The sequence below is a fragment of the Stomoxys calcitrans genome, chromosome 1, assembly GCF_963082655.1.
Source record: "Stomoxys calcitrans chromosome 1, idStoCalc2.1, whole genome shotgun sequence".
Lineage (NCBI taxonomy): Eukaryota > Metazoa > Arthropoda > Insecta > Diptera > Muscidae > Stomoxys > Stomoxys calcitrans.
In genome coordinates, this window is record NC_081552.1 from 55,309,072 (window position 1) to 55,333,788 (window position 24,717).

General features: G+C 42.0%; 1 protein-coding gene across 2 annotated transcripts in view; it reads left to right on the plus strand.

The window, feature by feature from the left end:
• The first annotated feature begins 2,988 nt into the window (after window positions 1-2,988).
• LOC106094588 (aldo-keto reductase family 1 member B1) overlaps window positions 2,989-24,717 on the plus strand; it is a 36,859-nt gene continuing 15,130 nt past the window's right edge. The window contains exon 1 of one of the 2 annotated variants that reach the window (XR_009396448.1): window positions 2,989-3,182. Coding sequence is in view for 1 of the 2 variants with exons in the window: in XM_059360406.1 (XP_059216389.1) it covers window positions 3,111-3,182 (72 nt within the window). In the remaining variant the exon portion in view is untranslated. The remainder of the gene's footprint in view (window positions 3,183-24,717) is intronic. The other variant, XM_059360406.1, reaches the window with a different exon arrangement.

A 24,717-nucleotide genomic window follows, 5' to 3' on the forward strand; every position in this document is an offset into this window, starting at 1 on the left:
GTTGTTGTGCTGTGCAGTCTCCGAAATCCGTGTTGATGCTCGGCGAATGGAAATTCTCCTACGAGGCTCGGGAGGAGTAATGCCTCAAGCGTCTTAGCCACTGGTGAGAGAAGGGAGATCGGTCTGTACGACTCCCCCAAACTCGGGTCTTTACCAGGCTTCAGTAGCGGGATCACTCTGCCCATTTTCCAGACATCGGGAACTATAAGAGTGTTCAATGACAGGTTAAGGACAGTGGTAAGGTACTCAACTCCAGGTAAATCCAGATTCTTCAGCATCAACGTAGAGATTCCGTCGGGGCCCAACGCCTTGGAAGGTTTGGCGCCACGGATGACATTCGTAACTTCGCCCACGGTAAATTGTGATGGCTGTTCATCGGCTCGGAGAACACGAATACGGCGAATGGCTCTCCTCCTTGCCCTGTCTCTCTCGGGATGCACAATAAATTGACCGTTGAACAACCTGGCGCATCTCTTCGGATCAGTCACGGTTAACTCGCCAAAAGTGACTGCGGTCCTGTCGTCCCGTCTACCGGGGTTCGAGAGAGACTTAACAGTGGCCCACAATTTGCCTGCACCGGTGCCTAAGTTACATTGCTCCAAGTGTTCCAGCCACAAATTCCGCTTATGTTCGTTGACTACCCTGTTTATTTCCAGATTCAGCTCGCTGATTCTGGGGTTAGCGGGGTCCATAGCACGAATCCCATCACGCTCGTCTGCGAGTACCACTGCTTGCGCCGGGAAATTGGGTCGCACTTGGGGTATTCGACCGGCTGGTATAAAGCGAGCGGCTGCTGCGTTGATGATGTCTCGGAATTTCCTCTCGGCCACAAGCACATCAGAGGGGGGTGGCAGTTCATTGAAGCGGCGATTGGTATACTCTCTGAAGCCAGTCCAATTGGCCTTCTTGTAATTGATGAACGTCCGGCGCTCAGAGGTTATGAAGTCGGGTGGTCGGTCGATGGTGAGGATTATGGGGAGGTGGTCTGACCCCAAAGAGATGACGGCTTGCCAGGATGCGTCACTCAGGAGATCAGGGGATGTCATGGAGATGTCTGGCGAGCTGCTGCACCTCCTCGTAATCCTAGTGAGGGCATCCTCATTCACCGTGCAAAACGTGGAGCTATCTATCTGCTCTGCCAAAGCTATGCCACGCTGGTCGTTACCTAGGGGAGAATGCCATGACGAGTGATGTGCATTAAAATCCCCCAGAACCAGACGACTATGGCCAGATAGCAACCCACTTATGTCGGGGCTGTAGGCCTGGCCATTAATCGGGACACAGCTACCAACCGGCGGTATATACACGTTGTATATCTCTATCTCGGCAGTACCAGACCTGACTGCTACCCCCATACATTCCATGTATGGGTCACTAGCGTCAAGCGCAGGCGAGATAGGTCTATACTGCACGGAATGGTGTATAACGAAGGCCAATCCCCCACCTCCATTCCTTGAGCGATCCTTACGTAGCACATTGTAGCCGTGACAACTGTGCAAGCTGCAGGTGTTAGTCAGCTTTGTCTCCTGGATCGCTGCGACCGATATGCTCTTCCGACTCATAAAATCTACAATCTCATCAATCTTGCCTCGCAGTCCATTGCAGTTTAACTGCAAGAACGATACATTTCCCGACACTGGCCTGGCAATAGTAGGGCTAGGGTGCTGTCGTTGCATAAATTGCCGTACGGGAGAGGTCGGGGGGGTCACATATTCCGACGACGAGGACGCCGAAGGCGACGACGGCGACGCTTGTGACCCACTGCTGGCTATATTCGCACAGCACCTAGCGACATAGCCAGTATGACTATACTCCCGTAGCGAAGTTAGGCCAGAGCAAGAACGGAAATGTACCCACTCCAAGCACCGGTTACACCTCACCGACACTGACCGATGATGAAGGCGGTTCTGGCAAACGGAACAGAACCAGGGTCCGGGTTTTCTTTGCAATCCCGGCACGGACCAGAAGCATACGGAGAAGGCACTCCGGGATGTGCCTCTCCCATGACGAAAAAAGACGAACACGTACACTGAGGCGGCAGTCCTTGCCGATGAAGATTCCATCGGGTCAATCCGGTGCGTACAACCGGCTGCCATGGGAATGACCTAGACAACTTTCAACTAGTGTTGCTCTGAATGTTAAATTCCAAATAGAACGTCACATTTTATTGCACATATGAGTAACGAACTTTTATAATTGAGAAATTACTTCCTCTGTAAAACCCCAGAAGAAACACAAAATCATCTATATTTTATCCGATTTTATGCATCCGACATTAACAAAGACAATTTTTCAAAAATGAAATTAAACTTGAAAACAGACCGCCTTCCCCAAATCGGAGTCTACAAATTTACAAATTTTGCACATGAGCATTCTATTAAGGAACAGGGGTAAACTTCTCACATATCAATTTGTGCAGTCCGATTCAAGTTTAAGCTCAATGATAAGCGACCTCCTTTTTATAGCCGAGTCCGAACGGCGTGCCGCAGTGCGACACCTCTTTGGAGAGAAGTTTTACATGGTATTGTACCTCACAAATGTTGCCAGCATAGGGAGGGGAAAACCACCGATGAAAAAGAAATTATTTTTGATGGTATCACCAGGATTCGAATTCAGGCGTTCAGCGTCATAAGCGGACATGCTAACCTCTGCGCTACGGTGAAATCGGAGTCTACCTATTCTAAATTCCAACTTGACTTCGCTGAATTTGGTGCAAAAATCTCTATTTGTGAAATGTACCCTTCTATGGAAGCTACTGTAAAACATTGTTCGAGTCGCCCATGGATTGGAATATACTTTTACCATGCCAAGAAAATGTTGTTTGCTAAATTTTAAACTAATATTTCTCTGCAACTTTCTTTTGGACTTCAAAATCGATTATTTGACTTTTTAATCATTGAAAGTCGACTTCGACTTTTCGAATTTTTACACAAAAAGTCGACTAATCGACTAGTCGAAAGTCGACTTTGGGATCCCTACTTCAACTAAGAATATAAAAGCCCACAGCTGACCCGCTATTTCATTTATTCGGAAATATTACCGGTGTGTTAACGTGCCAGTAGCAAATCAAATATTTAAAAATCCTCCTAAATTGTTTAAATAAGTTGGAAATGGTGAATGTACCAAATGTTATGTTGAATAGTGGTCATCCCATGCCTATTTTAGGGCTGGGAACTTGGGGTGTAAGTAAAAAGTAATTTTAAATGCTTTAGCGAGTGAATATATTGCGACATTCAATTTAGTGGCCACTTCTTTCTAGCCCATATAAAGGCAAATATATATTTATTAAACTTTTTTTTATCAGTTTTATTGTGTTGCTCGCACTTAAGATTGCACAACGTACATCCACAGAACCGGTACAAATACACCCAAACCCACAGTTATTTATTTATTACTGATTGTTCTTGAAGTGTATAAAAACCTAACATAGCTACGGCATCAACATACTAAAGTAGCACAGTGGGACTGATTATATTGTGAACTATGCTACGAACAAAAATTAGATATCCGAGAAACTATCATCAAAACGATAAAGTATTCTGTAAGCGATTTTAGCTACTCTGTATGCAGCATTCCAATATTCGCAACCTGTGGACGTGTCTGGTAGCTCGCCACTAAGCTTCTCGTGAGAGCGATGAATACCACACAGATCTGACCTTAATGTTTGCTTAATGCATCGCAATATCGATTTAGACTGATTTATTTTGGTACTACTACACATTTGTTAAATCTAACGGACGGTATTAGAGCTGCTCTTTACGCTCTTAACCATAATATTGGTCCGCTTGTTATTTTAGATTTAACTAAAGCATTTGGTAGAGTAGACCACTTAATACTTGTAGACAAGTTAAACACCAAATTTTCACTTTCTTCCTTCGTTTGCACACTATTTTTATACCCTTCGTCATTCTGTTTGTAACTCCTCGAAATATTCGTCTAAGACCCCATAAAGTATATATATTCTTGATAGACATGACATTTTATGTCGATCTTGCCATGTCCGTCCGTCTGTCCGTCCGTCTGTCAGTCGAAAGCACGCTAACTTCCAAAGGAGTAAAGCTAGCCGCTTGAAATTTTGCACAAATACTTCTTATTAGTGTAGGTCGGTTGGTATTGTAAATGGGCCATATCGGTCCATGTTTTGATATAGCTGCCATATAAACCGATCTTGGGTCTTGACTTCTTGAGCCTCTAGAGTGCGCAATTCTTATCCGATTGGAATGAAATTTTGCACGACGTGTTCTTTTAATGATATCCAACAACTGCGTTAAGTATAGTTCAAATCGGTTCATAGCCTGATATAACTGCCATATAAACCGATCTTGGGTCTTGACTTCTTGAGCCTCTAGAGTGCGCAATTCTTATCCGATTGGAATGAAATTTTGCACAACGTGTTTTTTTTATGATATCCAACAAGTATGGTTCAAATCGGTCCATAACCTGATATAGCTGCCATATAAACCGATCTTAGGTCTTGACTTCTTGAGCCTCTAGATTGCGCAATTCTTATCCGATTGGAATGAAATTTTGCACGACGTGTTCTTTTAATGATATCCAACAACTGCGTTAAGCATAGTTCAAATCGGTTCATAACCTGATATAACTGCCATATAAACCGATCTTGGGTCTTGACTTCTTGAGCCTCTAGAGGGCGCAATTCTTATCCGATTTGAATGAATTTTTGCACAAAGTATTTTGTTATGAAAGCCAACAATTGTGTCAAGTATGGTTCAAATCGGTTCATAACCTGATATAGCTGTCATATAAACCGATCTTGGGTCTTGACTTCTTGAGCCTCTAGATTGCGCAATTCTTATCCGATTGGAATGAAATTTTGCACGACGTGTTCTTTTAATGATATCCAACAACTGCGTTAAGCATAGTTCAAATCGGTTCATAACCTGATATAACTGCCATATAAACCGATCTTGGGTCTTGACTTCTTGAGCCTCTAGAGGGCGCAATTCTTATCCGATTTGAATGAATTTTTGCACAAAGTATTTTGTTATGAAAGCCAACAACTGTGTCAAGTATGGTTCAAATCGGTTCATACCTGATATAGCTGTCATATAAACCGATCTTGGGTCTTGACTTCTTGAGCTCTAGAGGGCGCAATTATTATCCGATTTGAATGAATTTTTGCACAAAGTATTTTGTTATGATATCCAACAACTGTGCCCAATAAGGTATGAATCGGTTCATAACCTGATATAGCTGCCATGTAAACCGATCTGGGATCTTGACTTCTTGAGCCTCTAGAGGTCGCAATTATTATCCGATTTGCCTGAAATTTTGTACGACTGATCGTCTTATGACCATCAACATACGTGTTTATTATGGTCTGAATCGGTCTATAGTCTGATACAGCTCCCATATAAATCGATCTCTCTATTTTACTTCTTAAGCCCCCAAAGGGCGCAATTCTTATTCGAATTGACTGACATTTTACACTGGTCTCCAACATATAATTTAATTGGGGTCCAAACCGGACCATATCTTGATATCGCTCTAACACCAGAGCAAATCGTGTGTACTTTGACACACGAAGATTTTGCCTGTTTGAGAAGCAACTCACTGCTGTCGTTTTCTCAATCTCTTCTTTTTCGATCTAACAGCATTTAATTTCCAGCCAAGGGCTTTAGTGTCATAGACAAACCTCTGCTCTAGGGTGGCCAACAATGTGTGAGTTTTGTTGTTGTTGTTGTAGCAGTTTATTGTGTTCTATCTTTCGTCTGCTTGATTTTGTTGAGTGTCGAGACCCAGAAACTCTGCGAGTAAGATGGGGTGCGTCCACAGGGATCTTGGTCTGAGTCTTGTGGGTCTGGCCGGGCAGTTAAACAGGTTACGTGTATCGTGCGGTCCCTGGTTACAATCGGGACATACATCTTGCACGTCGGCATCAATCCTAGCTCTGTGGGAATTGAGACGGCTGCATCTGCCGGAACGTAATTGAGCCAGAACCACTCTGGCTTGCCGGGGGAGGTCGATTTCATCGGGTGCAATGGGTGGCGGTCGTACTCCAAGGACTACATTCACCCGGTAGCCAATTACCGCATCTGCTACCGTGTCTGCATGAATGTTGTTTAGACCTGCTTGATATGCCGCGTGATCTAAAGGTTCTCTCTTGTAGCGTTGAACCTCACGCTCTAGATCGTGTAGATCTACCTTAAGGCTTCTGGGCGGTGGGTATCTATCCACAAGATGATGATTTGGATGGTTTTTGCGATAACAGCCCAAAAAGTATTGCTTAGACAGCATGTAGTTTTGTCTTCGGACTGGTAGGATCTTTGTCTCCTGATGGAGGTGGTCCACATGAGAACTGAGGAGACAGCCTGTAGCAGTTCGGAGGGCGGCATTCTGACAGATCTGAATATTATTCCACTGCGTGTCACAAAGTTGACGAGACCACACTGGCGCTGCATAACTTACCACAGACCGGCCAATTGCTTTGTACGTGGTCAACAAGATTTCTTTGTCTGGACCCCAAGTGCTGCCAGCAAGTGGCTTGAGGACCTTGTTTCTACTTTTGACTTTATCACAGATTGCTGTGGCATGTGAGGAGAATGTGTAAGAGCTGCGAATTTGACGCCAAGTATTTTGGGACACTTGATGGTCGGAATCATTTCTCCATCGACCATCACAGGCAGCTCAGTATTCACCTCACGCGTATTTGTAGTGAACAGTGTGGCTGAAGATTTGGTGGAGGATATCTACAGATTTCTTGCAGCGAAATATGAGGCAAGCTCGTTGAGGTAGACGTTCAACCTATCGCAGACATCATCAATGGGTGGGTGGCCTGAAGCCATGATCGTACATTCGTCCGCATATGATACGATCTCTATGCCGTCTGGAGGGGGTGGAATGGAGGATAGGTAGAGGTTAAACAGTGCCGGAGATATCACCCCACCTTGGGGAACTCTCTGTTTCACTCTACGGTGTTTCGACTTCTTATCCCTAAATTCCACAAATGACTGGCGACCACACAGATAATTTGCGGCCCATCGTTTCAGGACTGGCTGGAGGGACGTGTTGGCGATGTCCTCAAATAATTTGGCATGGCTGACCGTGTCGAATGCCTTCGATAGGTCCAGTGCCACGAGGACCGTCCTATCACATGGCCTGGTCTGATTGAAGCCACGGCAAATGTGTGCGGTGATGGCATGCAAAGCTGTTGTTGTGCTGTGCAGTCTCCGAAATCCATGTTGATGCTAGGCGAATGGAAATTATTTTACGAGGCTCGGGAGGAGTAATCCTCAAGCGTCTTTGCCACTGGTGAGAGAAGGGAGATCGGTCTGTACGATTCCCCCAAACTCGGGTCTTTTCCAGGCTTCAGTAGCGGGATCACTCTGCCCATTTTCCAGACATCGAGAACTATAAGAGTGTTCAATGACAGGTTGAGGACAGTGGTAAGGTACTCAACTCCAGGTGAATCCAGATTCTTTAACATCAATGTAGAGATTCCGTCGGGGCCCAACGCCTTAGAAGATTTGGTGTCACGGATGACATTCGTAACTTCGCCCACGGTAAATTGTAATGGCTGTCCATCGGCTCGGAGATCACGAATACGGCGAATGGCTCTCCTCCTTGCCCTGTCTCTCTCGGGATGCACAATAAATTGACGGTTGAACAACCTGGCGGATCAGTCACGGTTATTTCGCCAAAAGTGACTGCGGTCCTGTCATCCCGTCTACCGGGGTTCGAGAGTGACTTAAGAGTGGCCCACAGTTTGCCTACACCGGTGCCTAAGTAATTTGGCATGGCTGACATTGCTCCAAGTGTTCCAGCCACAAATTCCGCTTATGTTCGTTGACTACCCTGTTTATTTCCAGATTCAGCTCGCTGATTCTGGGGTTAGCGGGGTCCATAGCACGAATCCCATCACGCTCGTCTGCGAGTATCCACTTGGGGTATTCGACCGGCTGGTATAAAGCGAGCGGCTGCTGCGTTAATAATGTCTCGGAATTTCCTCTCGGCCACAGGTACATCAGAGGGGAGTGGTAGTTCACTGAAGCGGCGATTGGTATACTCTCTGAAGCCAGTCCAATCGGCCTTCTTATAATTGATGAACGTCCGGCGCTCAGAGGTTATGAAGTCGGGTGGCCGGTCGATGGTGAGCATTATGGGGAGGTGGTCTGACCCCAAAGAGATGACGGCTTGCCAGGAGACGTCACTCAGGAGATCAGGGGATGCAATTGAGATGTCTGGCTAGCTGCTGCACCTCCTCGTAATCCTAGTGGGGGCATCCTCATTCACCGTGCAAAACGTGGAGCTATCAATCTGCTCTGCCAAAGCTATGCCACTCTGGTCGTTACCTAGGGGAGAATGCCATCACGTGTGATGCGCATTGAAGTCCCCTAGAACCAGACAATTATGGCCAGATAGCAACCCACTTATGTCGGGGTTGTAAACCCGGCCATTAATCGAGACACAGCTACCAACCGGCGGTATATACACGTTGTATAGCTCTATCTCGACAATACCAGACCTGACTGCTGTAGGGGTCACTAGCTTCAAGCGCAGGCGAGATAGTTCTATATTGCACGGAATGGTGTATTACGAAGGCCAATCCCCCACCTCCATTCCTTGAGCGATCCTTACGTAACACATTGTAACCGTGACAACTGTGCAAGCTGCAGGTGTTGGTCAGCTTTGTCTCCTGGATCGCTGCGACCAATATGCTCTTCCGATTCATAAAGTCCACGATCTCATTGATCTTGCCACGAAGTCCGTTGCAGTTTAACTGCAAGAACGATACACTTCCCGGCACTGGCCTGGCAATATTAGGGCTAGGATGCTGCCGTTGCGTATATTACCGTACGGGAGAGGTAGGGGGGGTCACATAGTCCGACGACGACGACGCTTGTGACCCACTGCTGGATATGTTCGCACAGCACCTTGCGACATAGCCAGTATGACTATACTCCCGTAGTGAAGTGAGGCCAGAGCAAGATCGGAAATGTACCCACTCCATGCACCGGTTACACCTCACCGACACCGACCGATGATGATGGCGGTTCTGGCAAACCGAACAGAACCAGGGTCCGGGGTTCTTTTCAATCCCGGCACGGACCAGAAGCGTGGGGAGAAGGCACTCCGGGATGTGCCTCTCCCATGACGAAAAAAGACGAACACGTACACTGAGGCGGCAGCCCTTGCCGATGAGGGTTCCATCGGGTCAATCCATCGGTCAATCAATTTAGACAGCCGGCTCAATTCCGTCAAATTTCTTGCTAGTGATGGGCTTTACAATTCCATTAAGTGTACGCTGTCCATAAGTGATCTAGCAAGTTCGTTGGCAGACGTATTTCCTATTTACTACCGACGAAACGAATCTAAGCTTAGTCTGACAGCCCACTCCATGGTAGCCTTAAAATGGGGTGGTGCCGTTTTAATGGCGGGATGTATTTAAACGTGTATTTAAGGTTTTCTATTCACCGGCTACCAAAATTTCCATTATACAACCAATTGGTACCCCAATTAATCTCTTTAATATTTCTTTAACAAGTAAGAGCGTGCTAAGTTCGGGCGGGCCGAATCTTATATACCCTCCACCATTGATCGCATTTGTCGAGTTCTATGCGCGGTATCTCTTTTTAGACAAACATAGAATATTGAATAAGAACTGTTATCCTATTGGAGCTATATCAAGTTATAGTCCGATTCGAACCATAATTGAATGCTGATTGACATTGTAGAAGTCATTGTGTAATATTTCAGTTCATTCGGATAAGAATTGCGCCTTGTAAGGGCTCAAGAAACAAAATCGGGAGATAGGGAGCTGTATCAAGCTATTGATCGATTCACACCATACTAGACACGTATGTTGAAGGTCGTGAGAGAAGGCCTTGTACAAAATTTCAGCCAAATCGGATGAGAATTGCGCCCTCTAGAGGTTCGAGAAGTCAAGATCCTAGATCGGTTTATACGGCAGCTACATCAGGTTCTATATCGATTTACGCCATACTTAGCACAGCTATTGGAAGTCATAACAAAACACCTCATGCAAAATTTCAGCCAAATCGGATGAGAATTGCGCCATCACTTGGCTCAAGAAGTCAAGATCCAAGATCGGTTTATATGACAGCTATACCTGATTATGAACCGATTTGAATCATACTTAGCATAGTTGTTGAAAGTAATACCAAAACACTACGTGCAAAATTTCATTCAAATCGGATAAGAATTGCGCACTCTAGAGGCTCAAGAAGTCAAGACCCATGATCGGTTGATAGGGCAGCTATATCAGGTTATGGACCGATTTAAACTATACTTGGCAAAGTTGTTGGATATCAAAACAAAACACGTCGTGCAAAATTTCATTCCAATTGGATAAGAATTGCGCCCTCTAGAGGCTCAAGAAGTCAAGACCCAAGATCGGTTTATATGGCAGCTATAACAGGTTATAGACCGATTTGAACCATACTTGGCACAGTTGTTGGATATCATAACAAAACACGTCGTGCAAAATTTCATTGCAATCGGATAAGAATTGCGCACTCTAGAGCCTCAAGAAGTCAAGACCCAAGATCGGTTAATATGGCAGCTATATCAGGTTATCGACTGATTTGAACTATATTTGGCACAGTTGTTGGATATCATAACAAAACACGTCGTGCAAAATTTCATTCCAATCGGATAAGAATTGCGCACTCTAGAGGCTCAAGAAGTCAAGACCCAAGATCGGTTTATATGGCAGCTATATCAAAACATGGACCGATATGGCCCATTTACAATACCAACCGACCTACACTAATAAGAAGTATTTGTGCAAAATTTCAAGCGGCTAGTTTTACTCCTTCGGAAGTTAGCGTGCTTTCGACAGACGGACGGACAGCCGGACGGACATGGCTAGATCGGCATAAAATTTCGCGACGATCAAGAATATATATACTTTATGGGGTCTCAGACGAATATTTCGAGTAGTTACAAACAGAATGACGAAATTAGTATTCCTATGGTGGAGGGTATAAAAATAAGCATTGTTTCTAATATGATTATATTTTAATCGACAACACCAATTTTGAAAAATTAATTGTTATTCATTTCACCGTCCAAAAATTTCGTATCGATTTTGTGTACTTGACAACTAATATTTTAACACACACATTATATTTCATCCGGATTAGACATTATCATCATTATCAACTCATGACCTGTTAAGTTATCTTAAATGAAGTAGTGACCATGCAATATTTCTAAATTATTGATAAACTGCAGCTGTAATTCAATATCCAGTGGTTAGGCAAACGATTTAAATACCTAATCAAAGAAGGGAGGGTAGTCATTACCAGATTTAAAATGCAAAAAGTCACCAACTACATCTGGGAGCCGTAACAACATGTGCATTCATATAATATTCACAAAAGTAAACTAGGACAATGTAATGTAGGTTGCTTCTTCGCTAAATCTATGATTTGTCATTACCGAAAATTACTACTCATGGAACATGTACTTGAAATTTGCTTCATTTTATTATCACAAGTGAGTTTATACATGAGTGAAGTTATTAAATATGTTGCCCATTATCACATGCAACTCCATCCCATACACCCTATTCTTGAGGTTTTGAAGGAGGTAATACATCATAGATGATTGTACAGATGATTATTTAGTTAGTATTATTATAATTATTTTTTTTTGTTTATGTCATAAGAAATATAAATCATATACAAATTTAATATTCCTTACCATAAACCAACAAAAGACTCGTTTCATAGACCGGATATTCCAATCTTTTGAAATATGTTTTATTGTAGACAATTTATTAGCTACTAAATTTAATTTTTATTAATTGGACGGTTTTTATTTTGTTGTTGGTGTTGTTGTTGTAGCAGTGTGTTGTACATTGAGGCGACACCCCTTGCCGATGAAAGACTTCGCCGGGTCAATCCGGTACGTACAACCGGTTGCCATGGGATTGGTTTTTGTAAAAGGGAACAACGACAATGCACAAATGAAAGAAACTATGCGGCATGGTAACACTTTGACATACAGTCATGGTAGAATAACATAATTATTAGCCTACCATGCATACAGTTTTGAATATTTTCTTATCTCGATAAGTGATTTATGACTCGAATGACGAAACACAATATAAATTTTTTGATTATTGTAAAGAAACGAACTCATGTAAAGAGTTAAGAAAGGTAAAGATGAAACATGATAAGAAGAGAATTATATGCTGGGGAAATTCTTGTTTAACTCTCTGTGTGTTTCTAACTTCCACGTTTGATTATCTACAATATACAGTGGCACAGATAAGTCTACATATCTTTTCGTAAATGGCAGCTTCGTAAACTGACAGCTACATAATAAGGATAAACCGAATAGAATAAATTTTAACTATTTTTAATACGGGTGACCATGGTGAACACTTTTAGCAACATGCAATATTTCGTTTTGTAAAACGTGTTTTCAGAGTGGGCTATTTAGACTTTTCTGTGCCACTGTATATATTATAAATCGCTTGCAAATCATTGAATTTTATTACCAAAATCAGTGTTCGGTTCGAAATGTGTTCATTCACCGTTCAGCGATGAGGCTCATTTCTGGTTGAATGGCTACGTAAATAAGCAAAATTGCCGCATTTGGAGTGAAGAGCAACCAGAAGCCGTTCAAGAACTGCCCATGCATCCCGAAAAATGCACTGTTTGGTGTGGTTTGTACGCTGGTGGAATCATTGGACCGTATTTTTTCAAAGATACTGTTGGACGCAACGTTACGGTGAATGAACACATTTCGAACCGAACACTGATTTTGGTAATAAAATTCAATGATTTGCAAGCGTTGCTCGTTAGTAAGTCTATTCATGATGAAATGTCAAAGCATACTGAGCATCTTTCTCTTTGACACCATGTCTGAAATCCCACGTGATCTGTCAAATACTAATGCATGAAAATCCTAACCTCAAAAAATCACCCTTTAGTTCACAATACAATTCTTCGTCTAGTTTGGGAGATCTGACTCTATTGAAAGTGGGTGGAGTGATCGATCGACCGCATCAAACTATCTTCTCGTGGTCCAGAACTATTTCCCCATTGAATGTGGCTAATGCGTGTGAGGATTGTTGGCGATTATCAGCTGGAAGTAGGTACGAGCTCAAGCTGTGTAGAAGTGAAGCCCCAAGAGTCATACATCTGCTGTATTTAAAATAGGATAAAATGGTTATGCTCTCGACAATGTACCGTAAATGTAGAAAAAATATACCGTTAATGTGTAGAGGCAATTTTATTAAGGCCTGATTATGCTCTCATAAATGTAGAATAAATGTAAAGAAGCAATTACATAGATAAATTATCAGGCCTTTTCCGGTTTGCGATTTCGCAAAAAAATTGTTTTATCTATATTTTCTAAATTCTTTTATTTTAAGATTTGAAATCACTTGAGGTTCCTCTTACTATTGGGTTGCCCAAAAAGTAAGTGCGGATTTTTCATACAGTCGGCGTTGACAAATTTTTTCACAGCTTGTGACTCTGTAATTGAATTCTTTCTTCTGTCAGTTATCAGCTGTTACTTTTAGCTTGCTTTAGAAAAAAAGTGTTAAAAAAGTATATTTGATTAAAGTTCATTCTAAGTTTTATTAAAAATGCATTTACTTTCTTTTAAAAAATCCGCAATTACTTTTTGGGCAACCCAATATATAGAGGTTTGATTAGGGAATACATTCAAAAACCAAAGTTACAAGGTTTGCAAGAACTAAAACAAATGCATTTTTTCGTTTTCGTAAATCGGAACAGGCATGTAAAGAATTTGAACTTCGCACATAAACTATCTGGTGGCGATTGTGTATATAGATAAATGAGATTTATCTAAGAACACGCCGCAAACATAATTCTGGTCTCTATGGCATGGAGTTTGCGTCGTTTGCATTTTCTAAATGTGCATTATTTCCTTTCCCATGAAGCAAACTATGACGTAATGCACGTATATAGGGTTTCGGCAGTCGTAGCTTCCAATATGTTTATTTTTATTTCTTTTGTTTTTGCTGTAAATTAAAACAGCTCTGCTAAATTTTGTTAGCAGAGCTGTTTAAAGAAAAATAAAATAATTAGCGACATCTTTAAGTTTGACATTTGCTGTAATATCTTGAGAGCACAAAAATGTCTGTTATTTCAATCCTCTTTGCAATTATGCTTATTACCAAACGTAGCATTTGACATTTCAAACAAAACAATTTTATTAACAAAAAATACTTTAAGGTGAGGGAAGTTCTGACGTCGGAGAACTTCAGACATACCCTTTCGCACAGTGATGCGAGAAGTCGACTCGTCTCTCTAACTGAAGGAGTATGCGATGGCGGCCGTTCTGAATATTGAGAGGGCATTTAACAAGGGGGAGTTGCGTGGACAGCTACTGAATGTTTACCGAATTCTACGGTCGTCAGATGTTCGGTAATAGTTTAGGTTTTACATTTGTATGTGTATTCATAAGCCAAAACCAGTCAGCTGACACCTTTTCTACATTTACGGTATGTTTACGAGAGCATAACCGGGCCTTAAATGTAGGAAAACGTGCCAGCTGATTGGCTTTGGCTTATGAATACAAATACAAATGATTACCAAGCGTCTGTCGACGGAATCCGGAAAGTAGAATTCAGTAAAAACAAAATTTTACGTTCCGTTTTCGTGTCAGCTGATAAAATTTGAAGTTTGAACAAATTTCAAAACTAAAAATTTATATTTAGAAAACTGCTTTTCCTATATTCTATGATTTCTCTGTGGAATTTATCATATCATATCATTTAATAGTTTAGGTTTAGGTTGAATGGGTAGCCCATAAGAAGAAATTACAAGAATATAGTAGGGGGTAAGCGCCAATACGGCGTCGGCGTATACGCTAATCCATGTTAGCATTATGTTGTGAAACTGGGGTCTATTCAGGGATTCCACACACTCCACCACGCACTTCGACTTTATTGTATTAGAACCCGGCACAGTATAGCTGTGAGCATCACACAGGCTGGAGCATTGAGGTCCGATCTGTGTGGTGTTCATTGCTGTTACGAGAAACTTAGCTGCGAGCTACTGGGCGCGTCCACGGGTTGCGGATAGTGGAATGCTCCATACGGAGTAGCTATGATGGCAGTCGCGGACATTCAGCGGTATCGAGCGGCGAGTCTCAGTGAGAGGTCAGGCGGCACCGACTCTTGCACAAATAGTGAGTGCCTATGATGCTCGATATGACAAGGTGAGTTATTGGCGCCTTTAAATAACCAATGACCATACTGTTATCACGGCAATCGGTCCTTTCGACTGGAACGAGCTTGCATTACCAGATTCAATCCCATGGCAGCCGGTTGTGCGTACCGGATTGACCCGATGGAAATTTTCATCGGCAAGGGTTGCCGCCTCAGTGTACAATACACTGCTACAACAACAACACCGAACGAAACCAAGTATAATCTGACAGCCCATTTCATGGTAGCCCTAAAATGGAGTGGAACCGTTTTAATGGGGGATATACCAAAACGTGTATTGAAAAATTTTTACAAGGTTTTCTATCCACTGGCTACCGAAATTTCCAATATAGAGTCAATAATTACCCGAATTGATCTCTTTAACATTTCTTTAAAATGAGGAAATCATAGCATATCTTAGATTGAAATATGATTTTTACATATGTATCACTTCTTTGGTTTATGTATTGGGTTGCCCAAAAAGTAATTGCGGATTTTCCATATAGTCGGCGTTGACAAATTTTTTCAAAGCTTGTGACTCTGTAATTGCATTCTTTCTTCTGTCAGTTATCAGCTGTTACTTTTAGCTTGCTTTAGTTTTATTAAAAATGTATTTACTTTCTTTTAAAAAATCCGCAATTACTTTTTGGGCAACCCAATATATAGTGGTAAAAAATGTTTGTGCATTTAAATAAAGATAACGGTATTTTTTGGCACTTACATCTTTTTCGCTGTCACATAAATGACATCGTTTTAACTAATTTAAAGGTAAGTGCGATTAATACCATTGTTTGAAAGTGAGCTTGAAGTCTCAATTTAATTCCGAATACAATTTGGAACAGAGAGTCATATTAGATACCTACACATTTATGCCAACTTTCGTCCATATCCGACCATATTTGGAAAAAGCTGTCGTATAGACAGATCTCCCCATTTAGGGCCTGAAGCTCATAAAAGCCGCATTTATTATCCGATTCTTCTGAACAGTGAATTGTATAAAGCCTCATGACATCCGGACCGAATATGGTCCAGTTCAGTCCACATTTGGATATAGCTGCCGCATAGACGATCTCCCAAATATATGGTCTTAAGCCCACAATAGGCGCATTTGTTATCCGATTTCGGTGAAATGTAGAACAGAGATTTTTGTAAGGTTCCTCAACATGAATATGGTCCAGGTAGGACTTTTTTATATAGTTCCCGTATAGAACGATCTGCGATTAAAAGTAGAAAGAATGGACCCAAATTGTACTTAATAACCGATATCAATCGAAATTTAAAACTGTGTGTTGTTTTTGACGTCTCAAAACTCTTGGCCGATATAGTCTAGATCAGGACGTAATATATTGGGTTGCCTAAAAAGTAATTGCAGATTTTTTAAAAGAAAGTAAATGCATTTTTAATAAAACTTAGAATGAACTCTAATCAAATATATAATTGCCATTTTGTTCGTTAACCTTTTGCCATCTTCCTGGCAAATTTAAGAACTTCTGGCCTTTATCTGCAAAAAACTGAACCAAGTGCGATTTTATAGCCTCATCATTGCCGAAATTGCAAAGATCGAAATAAATGGTAGTCTGATGGTGCAAGGTCAGGGCTATATGGTGGATGCATCAAAAGTTCCCAGCCAAGCTCACTCAGTTTTTGGCGAGTGACCAAAGATGTGTGCGGTCTAGCGTTGTCCTGGTGGAATATGACACCTTTACGATTGACCAACTCTGGTCGCTTCTCCTTAATGGCTGTATTCAATTTGTCCAATTGTTGACAGTAAACATCCGAATTAATCGTTTGGTTCCTTGGAAGCAGCACAAAATATACCACACCCTTCCAATCCCACCAAACAGTCAGCATAACCTTCTTTTGGTGGATATCAGCTTTTGAAGTGGTTTGAGCTTGGATGGTTCACCCTGTTTGGACCATGATCGTTTTCGACTAACGTTGTTGTAAACAATCCATTTTTCATCTTCAGTTATGATTCGTTTTAAAAACGGATCGAATTCATTGCGTTTAAGGTGCATATCACAAGCGTTGATTCGGTTTGTTAAATGCATTTCTTTCAATACATGTGGTACCCAAATATCAAGCTTTTTCACCAGTCCAAGACTTTTTATGTGGTAATGAACGGTTGATTTTGGTATATTTAACTTCTCTGCTATCTCGCGCTCAGTTGCATGACGATCCAATTCGATTAATGCTTAAAATTTGCTTAAAATTTGTCAACACCGACTATATGAAAAATTAGCAATTACTTTTTTGGCAACCCAATAATACCTATATACATATGTCTAAAGATTTCTCGAATAAAATTCTTGTGGTATAAATATTGTTTTTTTTATCGAATTAAAGCCTGGCCAATCATAACGTGTTTTTACGTACAATCGACACATAATTCCGTGTTGGGGAGTTTCTTTGGCGTACTTTTCTTTCAAACGCCTTTAATATGCATCCTATATTGTCCCGGTGACTACTGTACTTCCAAAAACTTTAAATTTAAGTCCAAGCACTTACATCTTTTTGGCGGTAATGGGACGATATTTTAATTGACAACATCAATTTTGAAAAAGTGATTGTTATTAATTTCACCATCCAAAAATGTAGTATCAATTTTATGTACTTGACAACTAATATTTGAACCCACATAATATTTCACCCAGATTAAACATTATCATCATTATCAACTCTTGACTTGTTAAATTATCTTAAATGAAGTGGTGACCATGCAATATTTCTAAATTATTGATAAACTGCAGCTGTAATTCAATATCCAGTGGTTAGGCAAACGATTTAAATACCTAATCAAAGAAGGGAGGGTAGTCATTACCAGATTTAAAATGCAAAAAGTCACCAACTACATCTGGGAGCCGTAACAACATGTGCATTCATATAATATTCACAAAAGCAAACTAGGACAATGTAATGTAGGTTGCTTCTTCGCTAAATCTATGATTTGTCATTACCGAAAATTACTACTCATGGAACATGTCATTGTCATCAAGAAAATTGCTTCAATTTCTTATCAGAGATTGGTATATCATGAGTAAAGATATTTATTACGTTGTCCAATAGCACATACTACTGAATCCCGTACACCCTATTTTTGGGGTTTTGGAGGAGGTTATACATTTTAAATTGTATAGATGATTATTTAGTAAGTAAGTATTAATCTTTTTTGTTTTTGTCATATGAAAAATAAATCATATACAAATACTATTACCGGTGAATGAGGATGCCCCCACTAGGATTACGAGGAGGTGCAGCAGCTCGCCAGACATCTCAATCGCATCCCCTGATCTCCTGAGTGACGTATCCTGGCAAGCCGTCATCTCTTTGGGGTCAGACCACCTCCCCATAATCCTCACCATCGACCGACCACCCGACTTCATAACCTCTGAGCGCCGAACGTTCATCAACTATAAGAAGGCCAATTGGACTGGCTTCAGAGAGTATACCAATCGCCGCTTCAATGAACTGCCACCCCCCTCTGATGTGCTTGTGGCCGAGAGGAAATTCCGAGACATCATCAACGCAGCAGCCGCTCGCTTTATACCAGCCGGTCGAATACCGCAAGTGCGACCCAATTTCCCGGCGCAAGCAGTGGTACTCGCAGACGAGCGTGATGGGATTCGTGCTATGGACCCCGCTAACCCCAGAATCAGCGAGCTGAATCTGGAAATAAACAGGGTAGTCAACGAACATAAGCGGAATTTGTGGCTGGAACACTTGGAGCAATGTAACTTAGGCACCGGTGCAGGCAAATTGTGGGCCACTGTTAAGTCTCTCTCGAACCCCGGTAAACGGGACGACAGGACCTCAGTCACTTTTGGCGAGTTAACCGTGACTGATCCGAAGAGATGCGCCAGGTTGTTCAACCGTCAATTTATCGTGCATCCCGAGAGAGACAGGGCAAGGAGGAGAGCCATTCGCCGTATTCGTGGTCTCCGAGCCGATGAACAGCCATCACAATTTACCGTGGGCGAAGTTACGAATGTCATCCGTGGCGCCAAATCTTCCAAGGCGTTGGGCCCCGACGGAATCTCTACATTGATGCTGAAGAATCTGGATTTACCTGGAGTTGAGTACCTTACCACTGTCCTTAACCTGTCATTGAACACTCTTATAGTTCCCGATGTCTGGAAAATGGGCAGAGTGATCCCGCTACTGAAGCCTGGTAAAGACCCGAGTTTGGGGGAGTCGTACAGACCGATCTCCCTTCTCTCACCAGTGGCTAAGACGCTTGAGGCATTACTCCTCCCGAGCCTCGTAGGAGAATTTCCATTCGCCGAGCATCAACACGGATTTCGGAGACTGCACAGCACAACAACAGCTTTGCATGCCATCACCACACACATTTGCCGTGGCTTCAATCAACCCAGGCCATGTGATAGGACGGTCCTCGTGGCATTGGACCTATCGAAGGCATTCGACACGGTCAGCCATGCCAAATTATTTGAGGACATCGCCAACACGTCCCTCCAGCCAGGCCTTAAACGTTGGGTCGCGAATTATCTGTGTGGCCGCCAGTCATTTGTGGAATTTAGGGATAAGAAGTCAAAACACCGTAGAGTGAAACAGGGAGTTCCCCAAGGCGGGGTGATATCTCCGGCTCTGTTTAACCTCTACCTTTCCTCCATCCCACCTCCTCCAGACGGCATAGAGATCGTATCATATGCGGACGACTGTACGATCCTGGCATCAGGCCCCCCACCCATTGATGACATCTGCGACAGGTTGAACGTCTACCTCAACGAGCTTGCCTCATATTTCGCTGCAAGAAATCTGAAGATATCCGCCACCAAATCTTCAGCCACACTGTTCACTACAAATACGCGTGAGGTGAATTCTGAGCTGACTGTGATGGTCGATGGAGAATTGATTCCGACCATCAAGTGTCCCAAAATACTTGGCGTCACATTTGACAGCTCCTACACTTTCTCCCCACATGCCACAGCAATCTGCAATAAAGTCAAAAGTAGAAACAAGGTCCTCAAGTCACTCGCTGGCAGCACTTGGGGTGCAGACAAAGAAACCTTGTTGACCACGTACAAAGCAATTGGCCGGTCTGTGGTAAGTTATGCAGCGCCAGTGTGGTCACGTCAGCTTTGTGACACGCAGTGGAATAATATTCAGATCTGTCAGAATGCCGCCCTCCGAACTGCGACGGGCTGCCTCCTTAGTTCTCATGTGGACCACCTCCACCAGGAGACAAAGATCCTACCAGTGCGAAGACATAACTACATGCTGTCTAAGCAATACCTTTTGGGCTGTTATCGCAGAAATCATCCAAATCATCATCTTGTGGATAGATACCCACCGCCCAGAAGCCTTAAGGTAGATCTACATGATCTAGAGCGTGAGGTCCAGCGCTATAAGAGAGAACCTCTAGATCAAGCGGCATATCAAGCGGGTCTGAACAACATTCATGCAGACACGGTAGCAGACGCGTTAACTGGCTACCGGGTGAATGTAGTCCTTGGAGTACGACCGCCACCCATTGCACCCGAAGAAATCGACCTCCCCCGGCAAACCAGAGTGATTCTGGCTCAATTACGTTCCGGCAGATGCAGCCGCCTCAATTCCCACAGAGCTAGGATTGATGCCGACGTGCAAGATGTATGTCCCGACTGTAACCAGGGACCGCACGATACACGTCACCTGTTTAACTGCCCGGCCAGACCCACTCGACTCAGACCCAGATCCCTGTGGACGCACCCCATCTTAGTCGCGGAGTTCCTGGGTCTTGACACTCAACAGAATCAAGCAGACGAAAGATAGTACACAATAAACTGCTACAACAACAACAACAACAACTATTACCCCTTGCTATAAACCAACAAGAGTCCATTGATTTACTCGGTCCATAGACCGGATATTCCAATCTTTTGAAATGTGTTTTATTGTAGACTATTTATAAGCTATTAATATTAATTTTGATTAATTGGTCGGTTTTTATTTTGTTATAGGGAACAACGGCGATGCACAAATGAAAGAAACTATGCGGCATGGTAACACATAGACATACAGTCATGGTAAAACAAAATAATTATTAGTCTACCATGCATACAGTTTTGAATATTTTCTTATCTTGAAAAGTGATTTATGGCTCGAATGACGAAACACATAATTTTTTGATTATTTGAAAGAAACGAACTAGTGTAAGGAGTTAATCCGAGGCGTATCGGCGAACTGCTACAACAAATCATATTTTTTTGGGAATTTGATATTTTAAAATTTGTGAACAGGGCGAACAAGTTCGATTCGTCGTGACATTAAAAGTTTGTGGGTAAATTTGTTTGGGCCAATCAGAGCAAGAAGAAGGATGTTTATTAATTTCGTGTGAAAAACAAAACAAATTTAAAAATGTTCAAAATTCCTATTAGCCCCAGAGGCTATACCCCAAAAACCGTCAAGATGGAAGGTTTACCGTCACATAGTCCTTTCGACATTCTTGACTACAATTGGAGCTTGAAATGGCAAATTGGAGGGAACTTTTCCAGCTCGCCTGGCCCCAAATATTGTCATGCATGATAACACCTTATCTTCTTCATTCTAATGTCTGGCATTGTACTGCGTTCTTCAGCTCTTTTTGAATCACTTTCGGGGGCGACACATGAACCTAAGTTCCCTGAGTGAAGCTGAGGCGATTGAGGTTGTTAGACGCGTACCATTATATTACCTAACATAACCATAACAGCAGCAAACACAAAAATTAATTAATAAAATATTTATTTTCAAGTTCATATTTTTATAAGGCGAATTAAAAAATGAATTGACACATCAAGTTCCATCTGCTGTGCTGATGTGGCCACCTTCAAGGTGTATATAATAGGGAAGTCGCATCGGCGAATTGCTACGACAAAGCTTCTTTTTTGGGAACTTGATATGTCAAAATTTCTAAGCAAGATGAATAAAATTCTATTCGTCGTGACATGTCAAATTTGGGGCAAATTTGCTTCGACCAATCAGAGCAAGAAGTTTATTCATTTTTAAGAGTCAAGTATGAAAAAACAAATTTGAAAATGTACAAAATTCCCATTAGCTCCAATGGCTTAACCCACAAAACCACCATGATGGCATGTTTAAATTATTGTAGAGGTAGATAGCTACCAAGTGAAGGTGGTCAAAAGGCTCAAATAGGAAGATTGTGACTAGAGCCCAATCAGATCATTTAAAGAGCACAATTAAAGTTTCTTGGCTACGAGGATGACGTTGTCATTATAGTGCGTGCCAATGGGCTTGATGTATCCCCCGAAAGATAAAGTTTGTTCTATTCACCAACATGAGGTAACTTAGTGTGTTCATAGGGGATCTTTCCTAGACGGTGTAAAGCTATCGCTCAGAACTTTGACGTCGCGCAGGACAAATGACGGACATACGTTTGACTTGTGAGGAAGAGGAGGAGTTGCGTGATTATTTGCAGGATTATGACTAAACGAACCACTTTTTTATGTCTAAATTATTTTCAGGTACATATTCCTTGCGCCATTCTTGACTACTATAGCTTTAAATGGTTGTTGTTGTTGTTGTAGCAGTGTGTTAAACACTGAGACTAAAGCCCTTGCCGATGAAGAACTCCATCGGGTCAATCCGGTGCGTACAACCGGCTGCCATGGGATTGCTTTAAATGGTAAATTGGAGGGAATTCTCCAGCCCGCCTGGCCGCCGTTTTGTCATGCATGTCGGCGCCTTCTTCATTCTACATAACATAACAAGTTCTATCAGCTCAGCTGATGCGGCCACCTTATAAATACGCCTTCTTCATTCTAGTGTCTGACATTGTACTGACGTAAATCTTATCCATGTTCTTTTGCGGTTTTTGAATATTTTTGGTGGCGACACAATGGATCTAAGTTCCCTGAGTGAAGCTTACAGCGATTGAGGTTCTTAGTCACGTGCCTAAGTTTCAGAACCATAACAGCAGAAAACACAAAAATCAATTTAAGAAATATTTATTTTCAAGTCTATATTTTTGTAATTAATTGACATAACAAGTTCTATCAGCTGGGCTGATGCGGCCACCTTATAAATACGCCTTGGCCACCTTATTAAATACGGCTTGAGTTAAGAAAGTAAAGATTTAACCAAGGCGTATTTAATAAGGTAACCGCATCTGCACAGCTAATGGAACTTGATATACAATTCATTTTTGAATTGGCCTTATAAAAATATTAACTTCGAAATAAATATTTAAATATTTTATAATTTGATTTTTGTGTTTACTGCTGTTATGGTTCCTAAACTTAGGTAATATAATGGTACGCGTCTTACATGGACCTTCTATGGGTCCAGAACTATTTTCCCACTGAATGCGGCTTATGCGTGTGAGGATTGTTGGCGATGGCCAGCTGGAAGGTACGTACTCTAGCTGTGTAGAAGTGGATCCTCAAGAGTCATATGTATAGGTATTAGGGTATATTACATCTGCTGTACTTAAAATAGTCTAAAGGTCTGTTTATGCTCTTGACAATGTGCCGTCAATGTAGAAACAAGTAGAAATTTTCGGCAACGGTATCGATAACGAAAAATTCGCTTAGGACAAATGTCAATACATTTCTTATGGTAACGAAAAATTCGCCAGAGATGCACACTGCCATTAAACCTATACCATTTAGGCTTTAGATTTATTTATTTTAACATGTTATCGAAGTCATTCAGCCCATTTAAGAATTAAAATTTTAACACACAATGATATCATAACTACCAATAAATAATAACAATAAATGCTAAGTTTGGCCGGGCCGAATCTTATATACCCTTCACCATGGCTCGCATTTGTCGAGTTCTTTGCGCGGTATCTCTTTTTAGGCAAACAAAGGATAATTAATAAGAACTGTTATGCTATCGGAGCTATATCAAGTTATAGACCGGTTCGAACCATAAATTAATTGAATGCTGAACATTGTAGAAATCAATGTGTAATATTTCAGTCCATTCGGATAAGAATTGCGCCTTGTAGGGGCTCAAAGAGCAAAAAAGATCGATTCAGATCATATTGGACACGTATATTGAGGGTTATGGGAGAAGCCGGGGTACAAAATTTCTGCCGAGGCGGATGAGAATAGAGCCCTCTAGAGGCTCAAGAAGTCAAGATCATAGATCGGTGTATATGGCAGCTATATCAGGTTATGTACCGATATGTGACATACTTAGCGCAGTTATTGAAAGTCATAACAAAACACCTTGCGCAAAATTTTAGCCAAATCGGATAAGAATTGCGCCCTATAGCGGCTCAAGAAGTCAAGATCCAAGATCGGTTTATATGGCAGATATACCAGGTTGTGAACCCATTTCGACCATAGTTAGGACAGTTGTTGGAAGTGATACCAAAACACCACGTGCAAATTTTCCTCCAAATCGGACGACAATTGCGACCTCTAGAGGATCAAGAATTCAAACCCCGAGATTGGTTTATATGGCAGCTGTATCAGGTTATGAACCAATCTGAAGCGTACTTAACCCAGTTGTTGGAAGTGAGTCCTAAACACCACGTGCAAAATTACAGCCAAATCGGATAAGACTTGCCCCTTCTAAAAGCTCAAGAAGTC